The sequence below is a fragment of the Saccostrea echinata genome, unplaced genomic scaffold (assembly GCF_033153115.1).
Source record: "Saccostrea echinata isolate AGI-Se365-2 ecotype Australia unplaced genomic scaffold, CSIRO_AGI_Sech_v1 ptg000054l, whole genome shotgun sequence".
Taxonomy (NCBI): domain Eukaryota; kingdom Metazoa; phylum Mollusca; class Bivalvia; order Ostreida; family Ostreidae; genus Saccostrea; species Saccostrea echinata.
In genome coordinates this window covers 41,011,227-41,029,557 of record NW_026889803.1, presented here as the reverse complement: position 1 = coordinate 41,029,557, position 18,331 = coordinate 41,011,227, and the positions used below count along the sequence as shown (strand labels likewise).

Here is an 18,331-nt window from a genome sequence, read left to right as displayed (position 1 = left end):
AATACATACATGTAATTCACTTGCAAGAAATTTATTACACATCATACATGTAGGTGTGTAAGAAATTCATAATCTGACATTGACAAAACATCTCAATTGTCACACATTTCTTTCTTTAATTTGATAAAATATTTTTTTAATCTGTTTGAGAAGATATTGTTGGAAATATTATTGAAGTAATTGTAAAGCAATTTTTCAAACATTTTTGAATGTACAGTATATTTATGTGCTAACGTTTGCACTGTGCCCTGTTGTGACAAGGTGACTCCATAATGGCAAATTGTAATGAAATAGGTAGGGAGGTTCCATTGGATGAGTCCTCAAAATACATCCTGGCAGTAAAATTTCCAAACACATTCATTGGCTGTCTGAAGGTCACATTGAAGGTCAGCCAGGACAAAAGTGACTCATTCCGAGGGAGTGTTTCATAGAAATTCTGGCAAGGCATCATATTAACCTAAATTTAATTAATGTACATGTGAAAAAATATGAAAGTCCCAACTCTTCTGAAGCAAAAGTATGGCCAAAGTTAAATATGAAGAATGAAAATATTTCAAATATGCTGCTAAGAAAATTCACTTTTTAAGCTTCACTACCAATACATCATCGTTTTCACTGAAACTTCAGGCCTACCTCAATTTTCTCAGCATGGTCACAGCTTTGCAGTAGTTGGGGCACATCTCTGTTGAGGGCTGACAGTGTGAGTGTTCCATTGGAAGGCTGGAGTAATTTGATGTCGACAATGTCTGAAATCTCCTGGTCATATGCTCCTATAACAGCACTCCAAGTGGGGCTCCATCTGTCCTTATTGAAGTCATTCTTAGCCTCCAGTAAAATCTACCAAGAAAAAAAATCATATAAGAAATCAAATACATATATTGTAATGCTCCTTTTCAAATGATTTGCATAATCTTCCAGAATATTATGACTAAAGTAGGAATTTTCAAAGAATATCAATTTTATCTGAAACAGAGCCTGAAAAACATTCAAAAACTTATGTTGGGTACTTCAGATATTTTGTAAGCAGCTTAGAGTCCTACCACAATTGGTTCAGTGGGATCTGCATTTTGTATCAGCTGTCCATTTCTAGACACAAACATTTTGGGAGGGTCATTGACTTCCTGTATAGTGATGTACACAGTTGTTGAGGTGTTCTTGGGGATAATCTCTGAGAACTGCTGCACTTCGTACATGGTAAAATTGACCATTTGTAAGCCAGAACAATCGTGGCATGGTTTGAATGACAAACTGCAAGAAAGAATCACAGCATTCAGAACAAAGTTAAACCTGTATCAGATTTGTTTTATGACCCATAAAGCTTCATATAAAAATTCCTTAGAAAATGATGTAGATACATACAAGCCCTCTGTTGTAAGGTTTACATCTCCAAGTTCAAACTCCTCTTCATGAAGTTGGAATTTGATAAGATCTCCCTCGTCATCAGTAGCCACCAGCTGGTATTGAAGTGTTCCTGTTTTAAAAATCAGTATTTCAAATTTCAATTAAATACCCTTTATCAAATTCATAAATTCTGCCAGTGATATTAAACAAGGAATGAATAATTCCATTTGATACACTACCATCAATTTAAGTAAATGTTACAAATTCATGAAGTCTGGCCATGTAGAATTTCATCCTTTTATTTTTTTAATGTATGATAATGAATTTTAGCTAACACAGCAGCTTACCAGAGTCTTCCTCTATGGAGATTTGATCCGTGCTATTCAGTCTTGGTGGGGAGTTGTATATGGCAGCATCTCCCACTGGTATGATGAACATAGTTTCCCGTTCAAATGTCCCATTAATGTTGGTAGGGCTTGGTGCTGTGTCATTGGCAGTGGCATTGTAGTAGGTATCACACACCTGTATTTGTCAAGGGTAAAAATTTTTTTTAATATGCGATTTGTGCAGAAAAGAAAGAACCAACACATGGTAGTTGACAGCATAAAAATATTACAATGATTATTTAGACAATGCAATGGAAAACTTTTACAAAGCAGCTGAATACCTTCACTGACATAGTCTGTGTGGCTGCATCATAAACTTCTTGTTGATCAGCAGTGAGGTGCCTGCAGGTCCTACTGCTCAACTCCCAGTACTGCATCACTGTCAAACAATTTATGAATATGCATGAGTAGTACATACAGTCAAACTTGATTACCTCAAATTTAGTGGAGCCAAGAGATATACTGAGGGTAAAATACATAAAGGAAATGTAGTTGCAAATTCCAATTCTCTCCACATAACCACAGTATTTGAGATATAGATGTTTGAGATACCAAAGTTCAATTGTAGTATTGTAAATACAGTAAATATTCTCTTCTTGATTTTAAAATTTCCTTTGTTAACTTGACCAAATTCAATACACCAGTGCTTACCAGGGTTCCAGTGTATCAGCATTGTTCTATTTCCTGAGGTTGTTTTCCCCACCTCATCATGGTATGTAATTATTATAGGACTAGGCATGGGAAGATTTCCTACCACCACCATTGAGAAGGCTGTGTAGTTCTCAAAGTTCACTCTGGAACAATTTATATTTTCCAAAACTTGAATATCAAAATACCAGCAAAAGAATTTTTATCCAGTGACTAACACTTAACCTCCATATACATGTATCTAGAAGGAACGTTTCACTATATTCAGTTTATTTGTCAGATGGTAAGGATTACATGTGTACCTGTTGACCAAAAGCCTCTGTAACTTATCCTGAGTTGTAGCTGGATTCTCAATGTAGGATACAAAGTTTGTGGAGGCATCTGACCCGTAGGTTGCTGTGATTTCAGACTCTCCCAGGGGTGTCAGTACTATGGTGGTGCCTGGTTTCAAGCCTAGAAATCATACAGAAGTTATTTGTTACAAGCTTTCTATAACTTACTTTCATTTAAATAACAGATCTGAAATAGAGCATCTTTTAATTGTTTATGTGACAAAATCTGACTTTAACATCAAGGAATAGTCATTTAAACTAACAAAAATAGATCTTTTAGGGATAGAGTGAATCAGGTACTCAAGTGGATACATATCCTATTCAGTTAAATATATTATTTTATTTACACATACCACTGGGTGTCTTGATATTGAGGTCTCCAATGGATCTCTTCCTTCTCCTGGAAGTGACAGTAATATCCTGAGAGATAGCTCCACCAGTTGGAGAATCTTCAATAATAGATCTAGCATTGGTAATTACAATGCATCCACCTGTCACATTTTTACACAACATGGCTGCACTGCAGAGTCTCATATTGAGGAACATTATCTTTCCCACTGGCATGCGGAATAAGTTCCCAGTGGAGTTACCACTGGAGGAGCTGACTTGTCCTCTTCTGAGCTCAGACAGCTGTCGAATCTGTTGTCCGTTTATCCACAGGTTACCATTTCTAATTTCTGCAGATCCAGAATCATTGAGAGCCACCCATGTACAAGGTAAGATGTCATCTGTTGTGGGTGTGGATCCAAGACAAACATCTGTTCAAGAAACAAACAAGATCAAATTCTTCACTTTTTTCTGGAATTTTGTGCTTTAATAAGTACTCATGACAGTAGTATATTCCAATGTTTCCTTTTTTTAACTTGACCTATTTTTATGCCCCGGGATCGAAAGATCCCGGGGGTATATTGTTTTTGTCTTGTCTGTCTGTTTGTCCGTTTGTCTGTTCAACTTTAACCTTGCCCATAACTTTTGATTGGTTGGAGCTATGACTTTCATATTTCACATGTGTATTCCTTGTGACAAGACCTTTCTTTGGGTACCATCATATTTTACCTTTTGACCTTGACCTTGGAGTTTGACCCACTTTTGCAAAATTTTATGAGACTTTAACCTTGGCCATAACTTCTGAACAGTTGGTGCTTGGGGTTTCAAACTTCACATGTGTATTCTTTGTGACAAGGCCTTCCTCTGGATACCAACAACTTTGACCTTTTGACCTTGGGGTTTGACCTACTTTTGAAAAACTTTAACCTTGGCCATACTTCACATATGTAATCCTTGTGACAAGACCTTCCTTTGGATACCAACCACTTTGACCCTTTGACCTTGACCTAGGAGTTTCACCTTCTTTTGAAAAACTTTAACCTTGGCCATAACTTTTGAATGGTTGGTGCTAGGGCTTTCATACTTCACATATGTATTCCTTGTGACAAGATCTTCCTTTGGATACCAACCACTTTGACCTTGACCTTGACTTTTATTTAAAAAACTTTAACCTTCGCCATAACTTTTGAACAGTTGTATCTAGGTCTTTCAAATTTCACAGGTGTATTCCTCGAGACAAGACCTTTCTTTGGGTATCAACATTTTTTATCTTTTGGCCTGGATTTTGACTTGCATTTGAAGAAACTTTAACCTTCACCATAAGCTGCTACGGGGGCATCAGTGTTTCACAAACACATCTTGTTTAAAGTCTTTATATAGTTCAAAAATTTTAATCAAAGTTACAGTTGAGAAAAAATTGTTACAACTTTGTTAAGAAAAAAACTGACTAAAAAATACAGCAAGTACTACATGGGGTGAGAAAATATATATCTGGTCAGACACTTTATTTACAAGTGTGCATTTTGTTGGCTCTGCTACCCTAGAAAAATCTTACTTAAGAAACAAGTCTCAAACAAAGAAATACATGTATAAGATTAGAAAGAGTACTATTATGAACAGACATTAGTTTAAAGTAAAATTTGTAGTATGATTGATCTGCATATATAATATGTATACCATATCTGTCAACTGCTGGGTCATTGGATTTGGTGAATGATACACCAGCCTTTTCTCCATCATCTTGTTTGTAAGATTTCTGAGGATACACAGCTTGTGAGAAGTCCGTGACAAATAACAAGGTGGCATTTATGTCATCTATTGGAGGGATCAACAACACAGTCACACCTGTATGAAGCAATGAAACTAATTAGTTAAGGTTATGTTTTTGCCACTGATACATTAACCACAGCTGTTGCTTCAATAAACAACCAATTTTTTTTATATCGGTAACATTTACAAAAGGCACATGGGCTACACCACTCACCTTGGCTAGAGAAATCAGAAATTAGTTCATTATTGAGAAGTTAAAATATGTAAGTGCATGGTCTAAACCTACCCCACAGGCGGTCATGATTTGAACAAACTTGAATCTACATTAACTGAGGATGCTTCCATATTTGGCTTTAGAAGATTTTTAAAGAAATTTCCTATGAATTCCTATGTATAACTTTGATCCCCTGTTGTGGCCCCACCTTACCCCAGAAGGTCATGATTTGAACAAACTTGAATTTATACTACCTGAGAATGCTTCTGTATTAATATGACTAATCATGACTTTGCTGTTCTTGAGAAGAAGATTTTTAAAGATTTTTCCTATATACAGTCAAACTTGTCATAGCGGTCACCTTTATCCAGCGGTCACCTGTCCTATGCGGTCATTTTATTTCCTCCCAATGAATTTTCCTATATAATGCAACTCTATTAAGTGGTCACCTGCGTAACGCGGTCAGCGGTCATCAAATTTCATGTAAAATCGCCATTTTACCTCGTATATATCAGCCATTTTGTCCAATCACGTGACCAGATCTAAAGTCAGGTGACTATTTTTGTCACTAATGTAAATAATTGGTCGTGTATAGCAAGATCATGAAAAAAAATAATTGGCCTTATTAAAACCATTTAAAATATTGGACAATTTATTTATTTATTTAACAAAACTAAACAAGGGTGCTATAGTGATCGAAAAGGTTATCGGGAAAACGGACTTACGAGAATCTTAATCTTTTTGAATTGGAATCTGGTTAAAAAAATTCTGAATGATACACAAGGCATCCTGATATATTTATCTATTAATGGATACAATAATTAGGTGTTTCCTAATTATTAGTTCACGTTTGGCATGCCCAACTCCGATAGGTGTAAGATGCATGACAGGCCGTTTTTAACACATAGGAAACGTATTATTTGTAGAAACCCTAATTGACTCTTTTGTTTACTCAATGTGTTTTTTTCAACTAGGTAAGACTACCGTTAGAATTAGTCACGCTTCATTGGTCACAACACCTGTGAATTTGATATCAATTTGTATTGTGCACTGCTTTGATAAACTGAGAATATTATAACTTGTCTGTTTATTACGCTACTATTTACATACAATTATCAGGACTAACTAAACTTGTTTTCTCAGAGGCAGTTTAGATAAAAAATACATTATATTTTATTCATGGCACAACATGATATTAATGTAAACTTATAATAAAAGAAAGTTCTGTTGTTGTTTGGAGGGAGGATAATGCAGTGCCCTATTAGACTCAATATATTTTTTGTTGGAGTCATCAAATTTATCTTGAACTTAATCTTGAGTCTATTTAAATTAAAAAAAATATCTGAGACCATTGATGTTCAAAACACATCTTTCTTTTATATTCTATGATGTAGTGTTTCAAAACACAGAACTTACATAAACTGGAAAAGAATTTTTCTTGAAAAAAGATGAACCTCTTTTCAAAGGTCACCTCTCTATAAAGGTCACTTTTAATGGTTCCCGCAGTTGACTGCTTAATACAGGTTTGACTGTACTCCTATCTCCTTTGAGCCCCAAATATGCTGTGTTGTATATTTGGAGTCTGTTTTTACCATGCTTTTTAGTAATATAGTTGTGCAAAAGCCATGTCTGTGTCATGCATGCAGTCTAGCTCCAGGGGTCATGATTTGAACTCACTTAAATCTACACTATGTAATGAATCTTTCACTAAGTTTCATCTTTTATGGCATCTTGAGGAGGAGATTTTTAAAGATGTTAATATTAAATTTTCACTAATTCTTATTCATCTCCCCTTGAAAGAAGGGGCATGGCCCTTCATTTGAAAAAACTTGAATCCCCTTCACTCAAGGCTGCTCTGTGCCAAGTTTGGTTGAAATTGGCCATGCAAAACCTTTCAATCAGAAAAGTTCACTTGAGTCTTCAGCTCAGGTGAGCTAATAACACTTGTTTGAGATACAGAAGATTTGTGACTTATACATAGAAATGTATTGTTAATATTCAAATATCAAGTTGTTATTTCCAGTTCTATAAAATTGTTTTCTTCTGTCTGGTCCAATGGCACAGAGATATAAGTGTAAATAAGTATACTGTCACAACAATAAACTTCTTAATTTTCAGTACTGATAATCTAAAATTCATTAATTACCTTTTGTATCATTGTGAGTAGCTGATTGCCCTGCCCCATTGTGACAGATGATAGACACATAGTAGGTGTGGTTGTGTTGAAGCACACCCTCTAAACTGCTGTTGATTCCAGCTACATTCTGCCCAGTGGAGGTATATCCCTGGATGTCTGTGTCACCTGGAGAAGTTCCTATGGCCCACTCATATTCCTGTCAAATAAACTTCAGCATTACACAGTTAAAAAAAACATATCTCCTGCAATGCCATTTGGACAGCATAAAAACAAATATTTCTGTTTTATATTTTTTTATCTATTGTGAAATACTTACTACTAGGGATGTCAATGAGTAGTCGACTATTCGACTATCAGTTGAATGGACCGACGATCGAATAATGAAACGACATTCGAATATTATTATAATTAAATAAATGCAATAAAAGAGTACTAACAAGATGAAATTCTCATCACAAAATTGAGAAACTGTCTTTCCTCAGAGACAGTCGATAAGGTAATTTTTCTCAACAAAAAACGGTTGGTTTTCCATGTACGTTTAGAAAGTACAGTAATTACAAGTGCTTCTGAATCACTACTACGAGAAATGTTTGTCAGTAACAGCCTGTGTTGTTTTTATACTAAATTACCCACTAATATACTAGGGTTTGTTTGTAAAAATATTAATTGGACTTATCTTATACCATGTACCAATTATCTTTTGTTTTTTTAAGATTGCTCAAATGCAAGGAACAAACCATAGCTGTGACATGTTTAGACAGGTCGACAATTATTAAAACAATTCGCTTACATTTTAAACAGTTTACGGACATTTTGATACCGAGAGCAATTGATAATTCAATAAGCAGTATCTACCTGTTTAACAATTTCATAGGCACATGACGTGTAAATAGTGTGAGATTAACACCCCCTCTCCCAATTTATTTCATAATAAGCTTTAAAAAAATATCAGCTGGCAATTTTTTTTTTAATGCTTACTAAAATAAAAACTGACTGCATGTACAGACTGATTACTGCTTTCTATTGATGGGGAAATCATACATTTTGGAGAATTAAGAGAATTAGCTTTCCAGATTTATTTCATATAATCATGCTATCCACGCGTTAAGTTGCATTAATTTTGATGGTTCTTTTAAATATATTTCAGTAAAAGGATTTTTGAGTTATAAATACGTCATGTACCAGTGAAGTTTGAAATAATTTTTTTCTTCAGAAAATGTTCCGAATATTCAACTATCGTTGGAATAATGCAACTGAATAATCGACTAAGGAAAATAAATATTTTGACATCCCTACTTACTACTATATCACTTTCCTCATCATTACATTTCCAGATGGCTTTGATGGTACTGTTGGATTGCTGGTATCGTACAGGAGTACTCTCCCCTTGATCTACATCATAATAAATATCCAGACTCATCAGCTGTTGATCAAACTCTGGAGGAGTGGTGTCCACATAGAAACCATCTGATGATGACATGGTAGAGGCCCCTGACCCACTAGTGGCTCTCACTGATTGAAAAAAAGACATTTTTTGTGTATAAATATTTATGTACTTCAAAAAACATGTCAACTTTTCATTTAAGACTGTTTGCATCTATCATCTATCCATTATGCTTTATGATCAAATGTACAGATTCTGAAACTGTATTATGTAATTTATACATCTGACACATACTGTGTATATGAAACTATATCATAGTGATGTAACACAGTAAATTTTAATACTTTAAAGATACCTGTGAGATAGTATGTTGCCAGTTCATTTAAACCAGAATTATTTCTCTTGGCTGTTAAATTAAGATTGTCCAAGGAGAAAACCTTCAGAATGGTATCATCAGCACTGCAGGAGGCATTACAACTGTATTGGGAGCAGTCATTGATACAGGGGATGCATGGAAAATCAATCTGAAAGAAGCATATGACTCAATGTTACACTACAGAAGACTAAACTTTTTTTTTTCAATCATAGAACAGCTCTTAAAGCTCAATTAAGTTGACCCTGGACACCTTTGTGTGGCAATGCTTTACATGTAGGTACATATTGCAATTACTTTGGAAAATAATTTTAAAATATTTTTATTGCAGTAGAAGAGTGGTTCTATCATAAATTTCAATTCTTCTGGAAAATTTGGAGATCTGTTTTAGGAAGTTTGTAAAGAATTACATAATACTAAAATTATGCAAATAAAACTACCTCTCTGAATTCCTCCACATCACTGGATAATCTTGAGGACCCAATTCCTGCCTCATACTTGATAATGGGATTGGAATAGCCTCTGAACTGTTGTCCAGATCTACACAGTGTGCCAACAGGTGGAGGCATTTCCAGATCAGAAAATTCTGCATAAGCAGCCCATGGAGTGAAGGCATCAGGAACCGTTGGTAGAATGTTATCTTTTTTGAAGATGTGAACAAAAAGCAATGTATCTGTGGAGAGGTGGGGAATGTCACACAGCTGATTGATAAAGTCATCTTCCACATAGACAGACATGCACCATTGCAGCTAAATGGGCAAAAACACAATATCAACTCCAGTGACTGTCCCTTTTATCTGGTTATACATGTACATGAATCTGTGACTTTTTTCCCCAATTCTTTTCTACCTATATAGCTTAATGTTATACTTACACCATCTTTAAATAAAGAGTATTCTATTATTCTACTTTTTTTCATTTAGATAATTACATAGCTTACGTTCTGAATTTAACTTACCGCAGTGGCTTCCTCACTCCTTACTTCAAATTTAATGATGTAGGTTTTGTACACTTCACTAGGATCAAAGTTAACTTCAGTTTTTAGTCTAAATTTCTCTCTTGTGTCATTAAAATATCTACACCAGGACACAATATAGCCACTAGCATTTTGTGAAGGATTGGCTGAAAATGATATAAAATGAAGATGCTAAAGAATAATTTGACACAAAAAAATTTCAGCATTCAGTGTCTTGGAGCAGTGCATGAACATGTACCTGCATAAAGTTGAACTCCACAAGAATTTTGCATTGTGCTTGGTTTGTTTTGACCCAGGACACTAGTTCCTTTATCATTGACAACATTGAATGGAGAAGCAGTTGTGGGCTGAGTGATAGGAGCAGTTGTTGTAATCTGAGCTGGGAATGTCTCGTTACCAAAGTAGCCTTTCTCTCTCAAATACTGCTGACAATTACATTGCCCATTGTCACAGGTCTACAAAAAGAAAACACATGCTCCTCTTACGTTTAGAGTTGCTTTACTTTCAAAATTTAATCATTTGTATGCTACAAAATTTGAAGTGCCTTGAATGCAGTTCTACTTAAAATATGTTTTCAACAATATTTTTATACATACTGGTGGGATGGGATTTGCAAAGCAACAGGAACAAGCTTCAGTCATCAGTTGTTCTTCTTGATGTTTCATGGAAGCTAGACCTTCATCTGTGCTGTCCCAGAACAAGACCTCAGTTACCACATCTCCATCATGATCTGCTGCTCGAAGCTCAAGCTACACATAAAAAGAAGAAGTACATTCTTATAATCTGGGCAAAGTAAACTCACTTATGAAATAGTGAAAATTTTTAGTTACATTTTCAAATTAGAAATAATTCATTATTGCAGACACTGAGAATATAAAGAAAATACAGGTATTCTGAAATTACAAGTCAAGATTAAAAAACCGATGATGAGCATACTTTATAAGTGCCTCCGTTAAACATTTCTGCTGATCTGTACATGGCCCCAGCTCCTAGGATGTCCTTGTTTACTGTATCCCGTGTCAGTCCTAGCTTCAGCTTTACTTTATCCTCCACAGGGAAGTCCATGATGTAGATTGGGGAGTACTGGATCTTCCAGGTCTCTCCATCTGGATCCAGCATCCCCAGCTTGGTCAGCTTCTTCCAGTTTGGATCATTTCTGATAGAAATATTCTGATTTGGGCATGACAGTCCAGTGGGTTTGGCAAGATGCAAGAAAGACCCTGAAATACAGGGAAACTTTGATAGTAAACATGCAATTATAGGATATTTTGATAAATTATGTTAAATCTCAGGTTAAATTATCTCTGAACTCTTCATTTTTTTGGATTATAATGTGTTTGCAATTTTGAAATTTTGTCCCTTTGATCATCTATTAGTATTTGCACTACCATCTTCATCAATGCACAAAATGTACAAAATATCTTAAGATATCAAACCTGTGACTTTTGTGTTGTCATTCACCCATAAAATATCACTCTGAAAATCTCCTCCATCTTTGACCACACCACTGTTGGGGACAGTCTTGTCAATAAGGACTGGGGGAGACTGTAGCTCCACTGAGAGACCAGCACAGTTCTTCACTCTCATCTTAACATAGTAGGGAGTATTCTCCTAATAAATGACAACATATAGGACATACAGTCAACTTCTGTGTCTCAAACACTTATCACGTATGTTGAATACCAGTGATATATGAAAGAGAGTTGGGAATTCTAAACTAATACATATTCAACTTGATACATGTACCATAAAATCTAGATATCTTGAGATTTTCTGATCTCACCATGTTCCAGATATCAAGGTTTAACTCTGTGTTTTTACACTGAATTGCATGACTTTGCCTTCACAAATGCTAACAATAAATTTACCAATGCATTAAATATTAAAATACATGACATAATAATTCTTAGGATGTCACTTTTGAGAGTGTCACAGAAGTGACAGAATTCAGTACCTGGAGTTTTATATCCACAATATCATACGAGGTGTAGGTGTTGGATAATGTTATCCAGTCTGTGACACTGGTGGCTGTAGCGGTGTCCCCATTACAGGACGAATTCTTCCACAGTGACAACTCATATGTTGATATTCCAGACTCCAGGTCACTGAAGTTCATCCAGTTCACAGTGATACTGGTGTCCACAGTGGAGAAGGTAACAGGCTGGAAATAGAACCCGAGAATATATATACATAAATATGTATCATGTCTACAGGTGATATATGATTTTGATAGGTTTGATAACACACATACTGGTGTATTAAATTTAACATGTATTTTTTGAAACAGTATTTCTTTTGCATTCAAGTATCCTGCTAAATGAAGATGGTATGTTTGAAGAAAATTTTCAGATTTCTGCAATGGACAAAAACCTACCATGTCATAAAATGGACCTGTTTTCATCTTTCCCATTTCTGGTTCTGTGACATCAACAATGAATGCTGAGTAGGTACTGGCACACTGTCCAGAATTATCCGCAGCTGAAAAAAAAGAGATTTATACAACTATCAAAATTTTACAAAGGATAGGGGTTCATGCAAGATATTGAAAAAAATAAAGAAATCTAGCACATCACAAGTATTTCAACAGCTATCTTAATCAGAAATTTTGCCATTACCAATGACCCAGATGTAGTAGTTCTGTCCATGAACTAGGTCAAGTCCTGTAAGTTTGGCATATGTGTTTTGTCCCAGATTGGTCACATCTCTGGCTGAAAACAAGGCTTTTCTCTCACTCTCCGACAACGAACCTCCATCAATCTGTTGAACACATTAACAATCACACCAAATAAGAAGCAACTTATTTATTATTCCATAAAAATTTTTAGTTCAAGGTAATTTTTCTATAACTTACATATTCTTTACATTCTGTGCTGTTAGCATCTGTTGTGTTAGAAATGGCAACATAGTACATAAAGATTCCTAGGGCTGAGGAGAATCCATTATATTGAACATCTAGGGTGGCATTTGTGTGCACACAACTCCCAGGACTTGAAATGATTCCAACTGTAAGAAATCCATCAAAAGATGAGTATGCTTATTTCACATCTGCAAGTGACTAGGTTTTTTAGGTCAAGGTTCATACTCATACTGGCAGTGTAAATATTTTCTTTAATCTTAATACCTATTTCTTCAAAGAATAACTATTTACCTTTATGATGATAGATAAAGGATTACCTGTGATTCCTCCTCCGTCCCCCACAGTGAATCCATTAGAAGTCACCATAGTCTTGGAGAAAGATTTACTGTAAGCGATCACAGTAAAGTAGTAGGTAGCTGTGCCAGGAGTGAGATTCAAGTCGTAGAATTCTACGGTAGTGTTCGTCCCTACATTGGTATAAGGTACCACATCATAGCGGGTGTTGTTAAATCTTCTGTCAGTTCCTAAGGCTACTTCATAGTGAGCTATCTGTTGGCTTCTGTCTTGGGACTCCAGTTGGGATTGGTCAGCTTGAACACCAGGATTTCCTTTAACAGAGTTCAGAGTTGTAAAAAGACAAAAACCAATAGCAAATTGATCAGTCTAAACAGATCAGATATAATAAGTTTTCTTTTTAACAATGTTTTTATTGTTTAATTAACAAGAAAGCATGTACCTAACCCATCCTCCCCCCAAAAAATATTTTGTACCTATTCATTTTCAATAGATATCATGAATAATTTGTAATACATGAATATTACAATATCAATAGGTAAATATGTAAAAGAAAATAATTTTTGAAAATAACAATCAAGTTTACCACTGTTAACATCAATCTGCACAATAGCATCTGCTGGGAGACCAAATCCATTCCAGTTGGCTGATACAGTCCTAGGAGAAGGCAGAATGTTAAGATCAAAGCCTGCAATGCTACCATCATACACATTGCCAGGCAGGAGTGGTGTCCCTTGAATTGTGACTCCAGAGGATCTCCGTATGTACTGAAATCCAATAGAGTTAGTCACCCGAAGCAGATTAACATAGGTCTCACTGTTCACCAAAACCAATCCATCAATCAGTCCTGAGGTCTTCACTGAAAAAGATGTCTGGCTTATTAAAATTTCACTTTCAAGATGTGAATGATCACCATCACAGTATGTTATGCACATACGTTTGAATAAATTGCCCTTATATATGTTAGGCTTCAAACTTACATCCCATGTCCAAGAATGCAGAGATCACTTTTCCGTCCAGTCTCTCTATGGCCCATTCATACTTAGTGGCTGGACATGGATCTCCTGAAGTGTCCCATCCGGCCATTATGGTAGCTGGATCTGTCTGGATGTCTCTGGAGAAAGGAGAGGCACACAGTGATCAAGTATTACAGTCAGTAAGTATTGACAGGTATCAAGACAATCAAAAGATGACACAAGCATACACAAAACTATCTCAAATCAGATGATAAAAAAAAATTGAACTTACACATCTGAGTTGCCTCCCTCTACCAAATCCATGATTTCCACTGGAGACAGCGGTGTTCTTCCTTGACTGAGGTAAGACATGTAAACTCCATTGGAGGAGGAGACACTGGAAAGTCCTGCTGTGTTTACAGCCTTCACAGACACAAACAGCTGTATAGAGAAAGTCATATCAATATCAATAATAGATGTACACTGAAACATACATGTAACGGTATATAAAAAGCCTTCCCAGACACAAACAGATTTGAAATTTAAACATCAATGCTCTGTCATGTGAATACGCAAAATATCATGATTGCAGTATGATTAGTAGAGGATGAGAAACATTCTTTGATAGACATCATTGTCATTTTCTTTTTCATATAATATGAATTGTGTGATAGAAATACTCACCTGTCTCTGTCCATTAAGATTCAGATTTCCCACTGTGTAGTGTTTACTGTTCAGTGGAATGGGGATAAATGACTGGATCTGTCCCCCTCCAGGTGAGGTCCCCACTGCTATCTGATACCTAATAGAGAAAGTATAGTCTTTTTAGTACTAAGTTTTTAGAGAGGACAATTTTTATGCAGAACCACACCTAGTGAATACATGTACTTACTCTGCAATTCCTGATTCTGGATCTGAGAATGGCATCCAGGTCACTGACAGAGATGTTAAAGATTCTGTGCAAGTGGCATCCAAAGCATCACATTCTGTCCAAAGAAAAATGAATAAATAAATGATACAAAATATTTTGTGCAAAGGAACTTCACATACATAATCAAAATAAGAAATTTTCTGAAAATGTGTATTGTTTCACTTTAAATACTGTAAATCAATTTAAGTAAAACTTCTTCCAATCCAATACTGTAAATCAATTTAAGTAAAACTTCTTCCAATCCATATAACTGCCTTCAAAGAAGCTAATTTTTTGCATAAAAACAACAGGACAGTTTTTTTTGATTCCATAAATGTCATTTATTAAAAATGACGATAAAATCCAAGTTATAAAAATTACTGGGTGGCCAAAAACCAATATTTCCTGTAAACACATTATAGGTAAAACTGACCAAAATGAGTACATATTACGTAATTACAACAAACATAATACACTGAAATGACTCCAAAATATGATATCTACAACTTTCGTGGCCTGGATTTACTTGTAAAACACTCATCTTGAACTTTCATTTTTATTTAATTTTAAAAATTATGGATTTTCTCAGATGCAAAAATTAATTTAAAGTAGTCCTGAATAATAGTCAGTTGACAGTACTACAGTAATTTCCACACAGAAGTTGTGTCAAACACACACCTGCTTCAGTGGAACATTGTACACTATTTTGGGTGACAGTAGCATCATTATCTGTGAAGTCCAGTCTGTAAACTGTGTGAAGGTCCACTACTTTGCCCGTGACTGGAGGAGTGGTGTCCATGGTGATGGGAAGAGAGAAAGCACTGATCTCTAGACCAACAGTGTTCACAGCAGTCACTGTGATGTAGTAGATGGAGCTGTGGGTCAGCTGGGAAGTCACACCTACGTATCAAATAACTTTTCATTTCTTATCCCAAAACAACAGATGGGGTTATGTCATTTTTACAAGGCAAATATTTTTTTTTAAATTAGACATGTATTTTTATTTTGGAGTAGCACATACCAGTAATGGTGTACTTGGATGTATCAGCTGATAGAGTAATGCCAGACAACAGACTATCATCTCCCTGTGCTGATCCCATGGCTATGTGAAATTCTTTTATAGGAGACTCAGTATCAGAAAATCCTGACCAGCTACATTCTATGGACTGGTCAGGCTGCAAAAATGGACAGTATAGGTATATGTTACTTTTATCAAAATACATGCAGAGATAATAACATACCTATAAATATTGTGACCCTTTCTTTTACCACACTTACTATGGCAAATTATATTAAAAGTGACTTTTTAACATGTATCTACGTTTTCCTCACAAAAGGAAACAAAGATTTTAACCTAAATGATCAAAATAGCTTAGCTGTCACCTGACAGGATAGAATCACATACCTGGATAAATTCTGGACACACTACAGATCCTGTTTGGGGAATGCTCTCATCAATCACAATGGCACTGGTGGTTCTCTTGCTGATCAAACCCACACAGTTTTCTGCCCAGATACTTATGATATTTGGTTTACCTTAAAAATGTAGGATTTTTTAAGTGAAAAATTTTAAGACAAAAAAATTCACGAAAAATTTACATCCAAACAAAAGAAACTGAAAACAAGAAAGAAATGTGAGGATTACCCGTCTTCATGGCTGAGATTGAAGCCACATTCACTCCATTACTCATTACAGAAGAGATGTTTAGTTCTTTCTTAGGAGAAATATCATCAGCGTAGGGATACGTTCCGACAGCACACCAAGCCTTCACCACGTCTGACTCGGTGTCGTTATAGTGCCACTCTGCTGACACATGCTTCTCCGACATCTCATACACTGTATCATTGTCTGCTTCTTCTGACAGCCACTCATCTGCTAGTCTACATAAACATTTAGGGGGAGATTGTTAGTAGAACATTTGCTATTATTATGAAAAGATTTTTGTTATCACCAAAACAAATTGATCTTGATGATTAACTGTATAAGGACATACATGTATAATGTTGAAAAAAAATTTCACATATTAATTGTGTGGAGATTCAAGTACACAACATTTACTTTAAATACAATCATGTAATCTTTTACCTGTCTACTTGGATGACAGGAGGTGACTGGTCTACAGTAAATCCATCAGAACTTGTTTGTAGGATATTTCCATTGTTTGTCACTGCCCTGATGGTGGTGTAGTAGGTCTGGTTAGGTTTCAGTTCTAGGTTGACTTGGGCGTACCCTGAGCTTGCCAGACCTATAAAAATCAAATCAGATATTACTGTACAGCACAAGTTTGGAAAAAAGTTCAATTACTATAAACCAGTTTAGTAATATGTTTAATGCTTTTTTTCCTACAAAAATCAGAAAAATGTTTATCATCTCCAATACATACCATTTCCAGCTACATTGGTTTCTTCCATATGGACAATGTTATCTTCAGTAAAAGACAGCACATCTTGTTTTTCAGGTTCTGTTCCAATAGCCATCTCAAACTTCATGATGCCATGTAGGCTGCTCTCAAACCCAGTGAACTGTACGGTGACCGTGCTGGCATCCAACTGCTGGTCTATCTCAAACACTCCATCAGGATGCAAGGTTCCCGATACAATGTCCTCACTGCCCTCAGCTCCATCAAACACCACACCTACAGTAATCAGGAGTTTGTACCCCGTAAGTAAATTTATCAAACTTTGGTGTAAAAAGGCTCTTATGAACTGCAATGAATCTATGACTAAATATTTCTCCTCTCTCTCTCTCATCTCTGATTTTTACATACCATTGGCGTTTTTAAAAACTTTCATGTTTTTCAAGAAATCAAACATGACATATATTCATTCCAGTATTTTCATGATCTTCTTTAAACATCTTCCGCTTTGTCTTAATAATGTAAATAATCTGTAATCTCTGTTCAGATCTCCAGGACCTTTTATTACCTGCTTTATCTCCCTGTGTAATGTAGACTGGGGTGGCTGTGGTGGTTGAAATCCTTCCCACACCATTTTCTGACCTTAAGGACACATAATACACTGGCTGATTTAGGGTCTGGTCAGTCAAAGAGAGGCTAAGACCGTCTATGTAGCGACTCTGTACAAGGCCCACTGATGTCCAGCTAAGGATATCACTCCCCCCTACAAAACAACAACTGTCTGTTAGTTAACACAAGTATTTATACTTAAAAAATACTATAATGAAACCAACTTTTATTTGCATGCAAAATATATCCTGAAATTTTGCTACCTTATTTTACATTTTACTTGCAAATATTTCTTTTACAAACCATTTAATTGGGTATCATGAATGTAGAATATTAACTCAGTTATGAAAATAAGTAGCAAATGATTTCAAACTGACCAGCTGTGAATAAAAGTTGTCACAAGGGTTTACAGTAAACAAAATTACATTCAAGTCATTTTATTGGGTTTGCTGTTCATTTT

General features: G+C 35.5%; 1 protein-coding gene across 1 annotated transcript in view; it reads right to left on the bottom strand.

The window, feature by feature from the left end:
- Nucleotides 1-18,331, bottom strand: part of LOC133171988 (uncharacterized) — a 121,251-nt gene that overhangs the window by 4,176 nt on the left and 98,744 nt on the right. The window contains exons 213-248 of the mRNA XM_061306781.1: nucleotides 17,831-18,025; nucleotides 17,290-17,541; nucleotides 16,992-17,151; nucleotides 16,551-16,786; nucleotides 16,311-16,441; nucleotides 15,927-16,080; nucleotides 15,584-15,805; nucleotides 14,888-14,981; nucleotides 14,680-14,797; nucleotides 14,288-14,436; nucleotides 14,020-14,153; nucleotides 13,626-13,898; nucleotides 13,063-13,353; nucleotides 12,740-12,891; nucleotides 12,504-12,645; nucleotides 12,263-12,366; nucleotides 11,843-12,049; nucleotides 11,325-11,499; nucleotides 10,825-11,108; nucleotides 10,485-10,637; nucleotides 10,127-10,343; nucleotides 9,871-10,034; nucleotides 9,353-9,661; nucleotides 8,895-9,063; nucleotides 8,456-8,667; nucleotides 7,165-7,351; nucleotides 4,712-4,879; nucleotides 3,061-3,465; nucleotides 2,678-2,828; nucleotides 2,379-2,521; nucleotides 2,009-2,106; nucleotides 1,689-1,863; nucleotides 1,360-1,471; nucleotides 1,041-1,248; nucleotides 634-837; nucleotides 235-457 (exon numbers count right to left, since the gene is read on the bottom strand). Coding sequence (XP_061162765.1) covers nucleotides 235-457; nucleotides 634-837; nucleotides 1,041-1,248; nucleotides 1,360-1,471; nucleotides 1,689-1,863; nucleotides 2,009-2,106; nucleotides 2,379-2,521; nucleotides 2,678-2,828; nucleotides 3,061-3,465; nucleotides 4,712-4,879; nucleotides 7,165-7,351; nucleotides 8,456-8,667; nucleotides 8,895-9,063; nucleotides 9,353-9,661; nucleotides 9,871-10,034; nucleotides 10,127-10,343; nucleotides 10,485-10,637; nucleotides 10,825-11,108; nucleotides 11,325-11,499; nucleotides 11,843-12,049; nucleotides 12,263-12,366; nucleotides 12,504-12,645; nucleotides 12,740-12,891; nucleotides 13,063-13,353; nucleotides 13,626-13,898; nucleotides 14,020-14,153; nucleotides 14,288-14,436; nucleotides 14,680-14,797; nucleotides 14,888-14,981; nucleotides 15,584-15,805; nucleotides 15,927-16,080; nucleotides 16,311-16,441; nucleotides 16,551-16,786; nucleotides 16,992-17,151; nucleotides 17,290-17,541; nucleotides 17,831-18,025 — 6,771 coding nt within the window. The remainder of the gene's footprint in view (nucleotides 1-234; nucleotides 458-633; nucleotides 838-1,040; nucleotides 1,249-1,359; nucleotides 1,472-1,688; nucleotides 1,864-2,008; nucleotides 2,107-2,378; nucleotides 2,522-2,677; nucleotides 2,829-3,060; nucleotides 3,466-4,711; nucleotides 4,880-7,164; nucleotides 7,352-8,455; nucleotides 8,668-8,894; nucleotides 9,064-9,352; nucleotides 9,662-9,870; nucleotides 10,035-10,126; nucleotides 10,344-10,484; nucleotides 10,638-10,824; nucleotides 11,109-11,324; nucleotides 11,500-11,842; nucleotides 12,050-12,262; nucleotides 12,367-12,503; nucleotides 12,646-12,739; nucleotides 12,892-13,062; nucleotides 13,354-13,625; nucleotides 13,899-14,019; nucleotides 14,154-14,287; nucleotides 14,437-14,679; nucleotides 14,798-14,887; nucleotides 14,982-15,583; nucleotides 15,806-15,926; nucleotides 16,081-16,310; nucleotides 16,442-16,550; nucleotides 16,787-16,991; nucleotides 17,152-17,289; nucleotides 17,542-17,830; nucleotides 18,026-18,331) is intronic.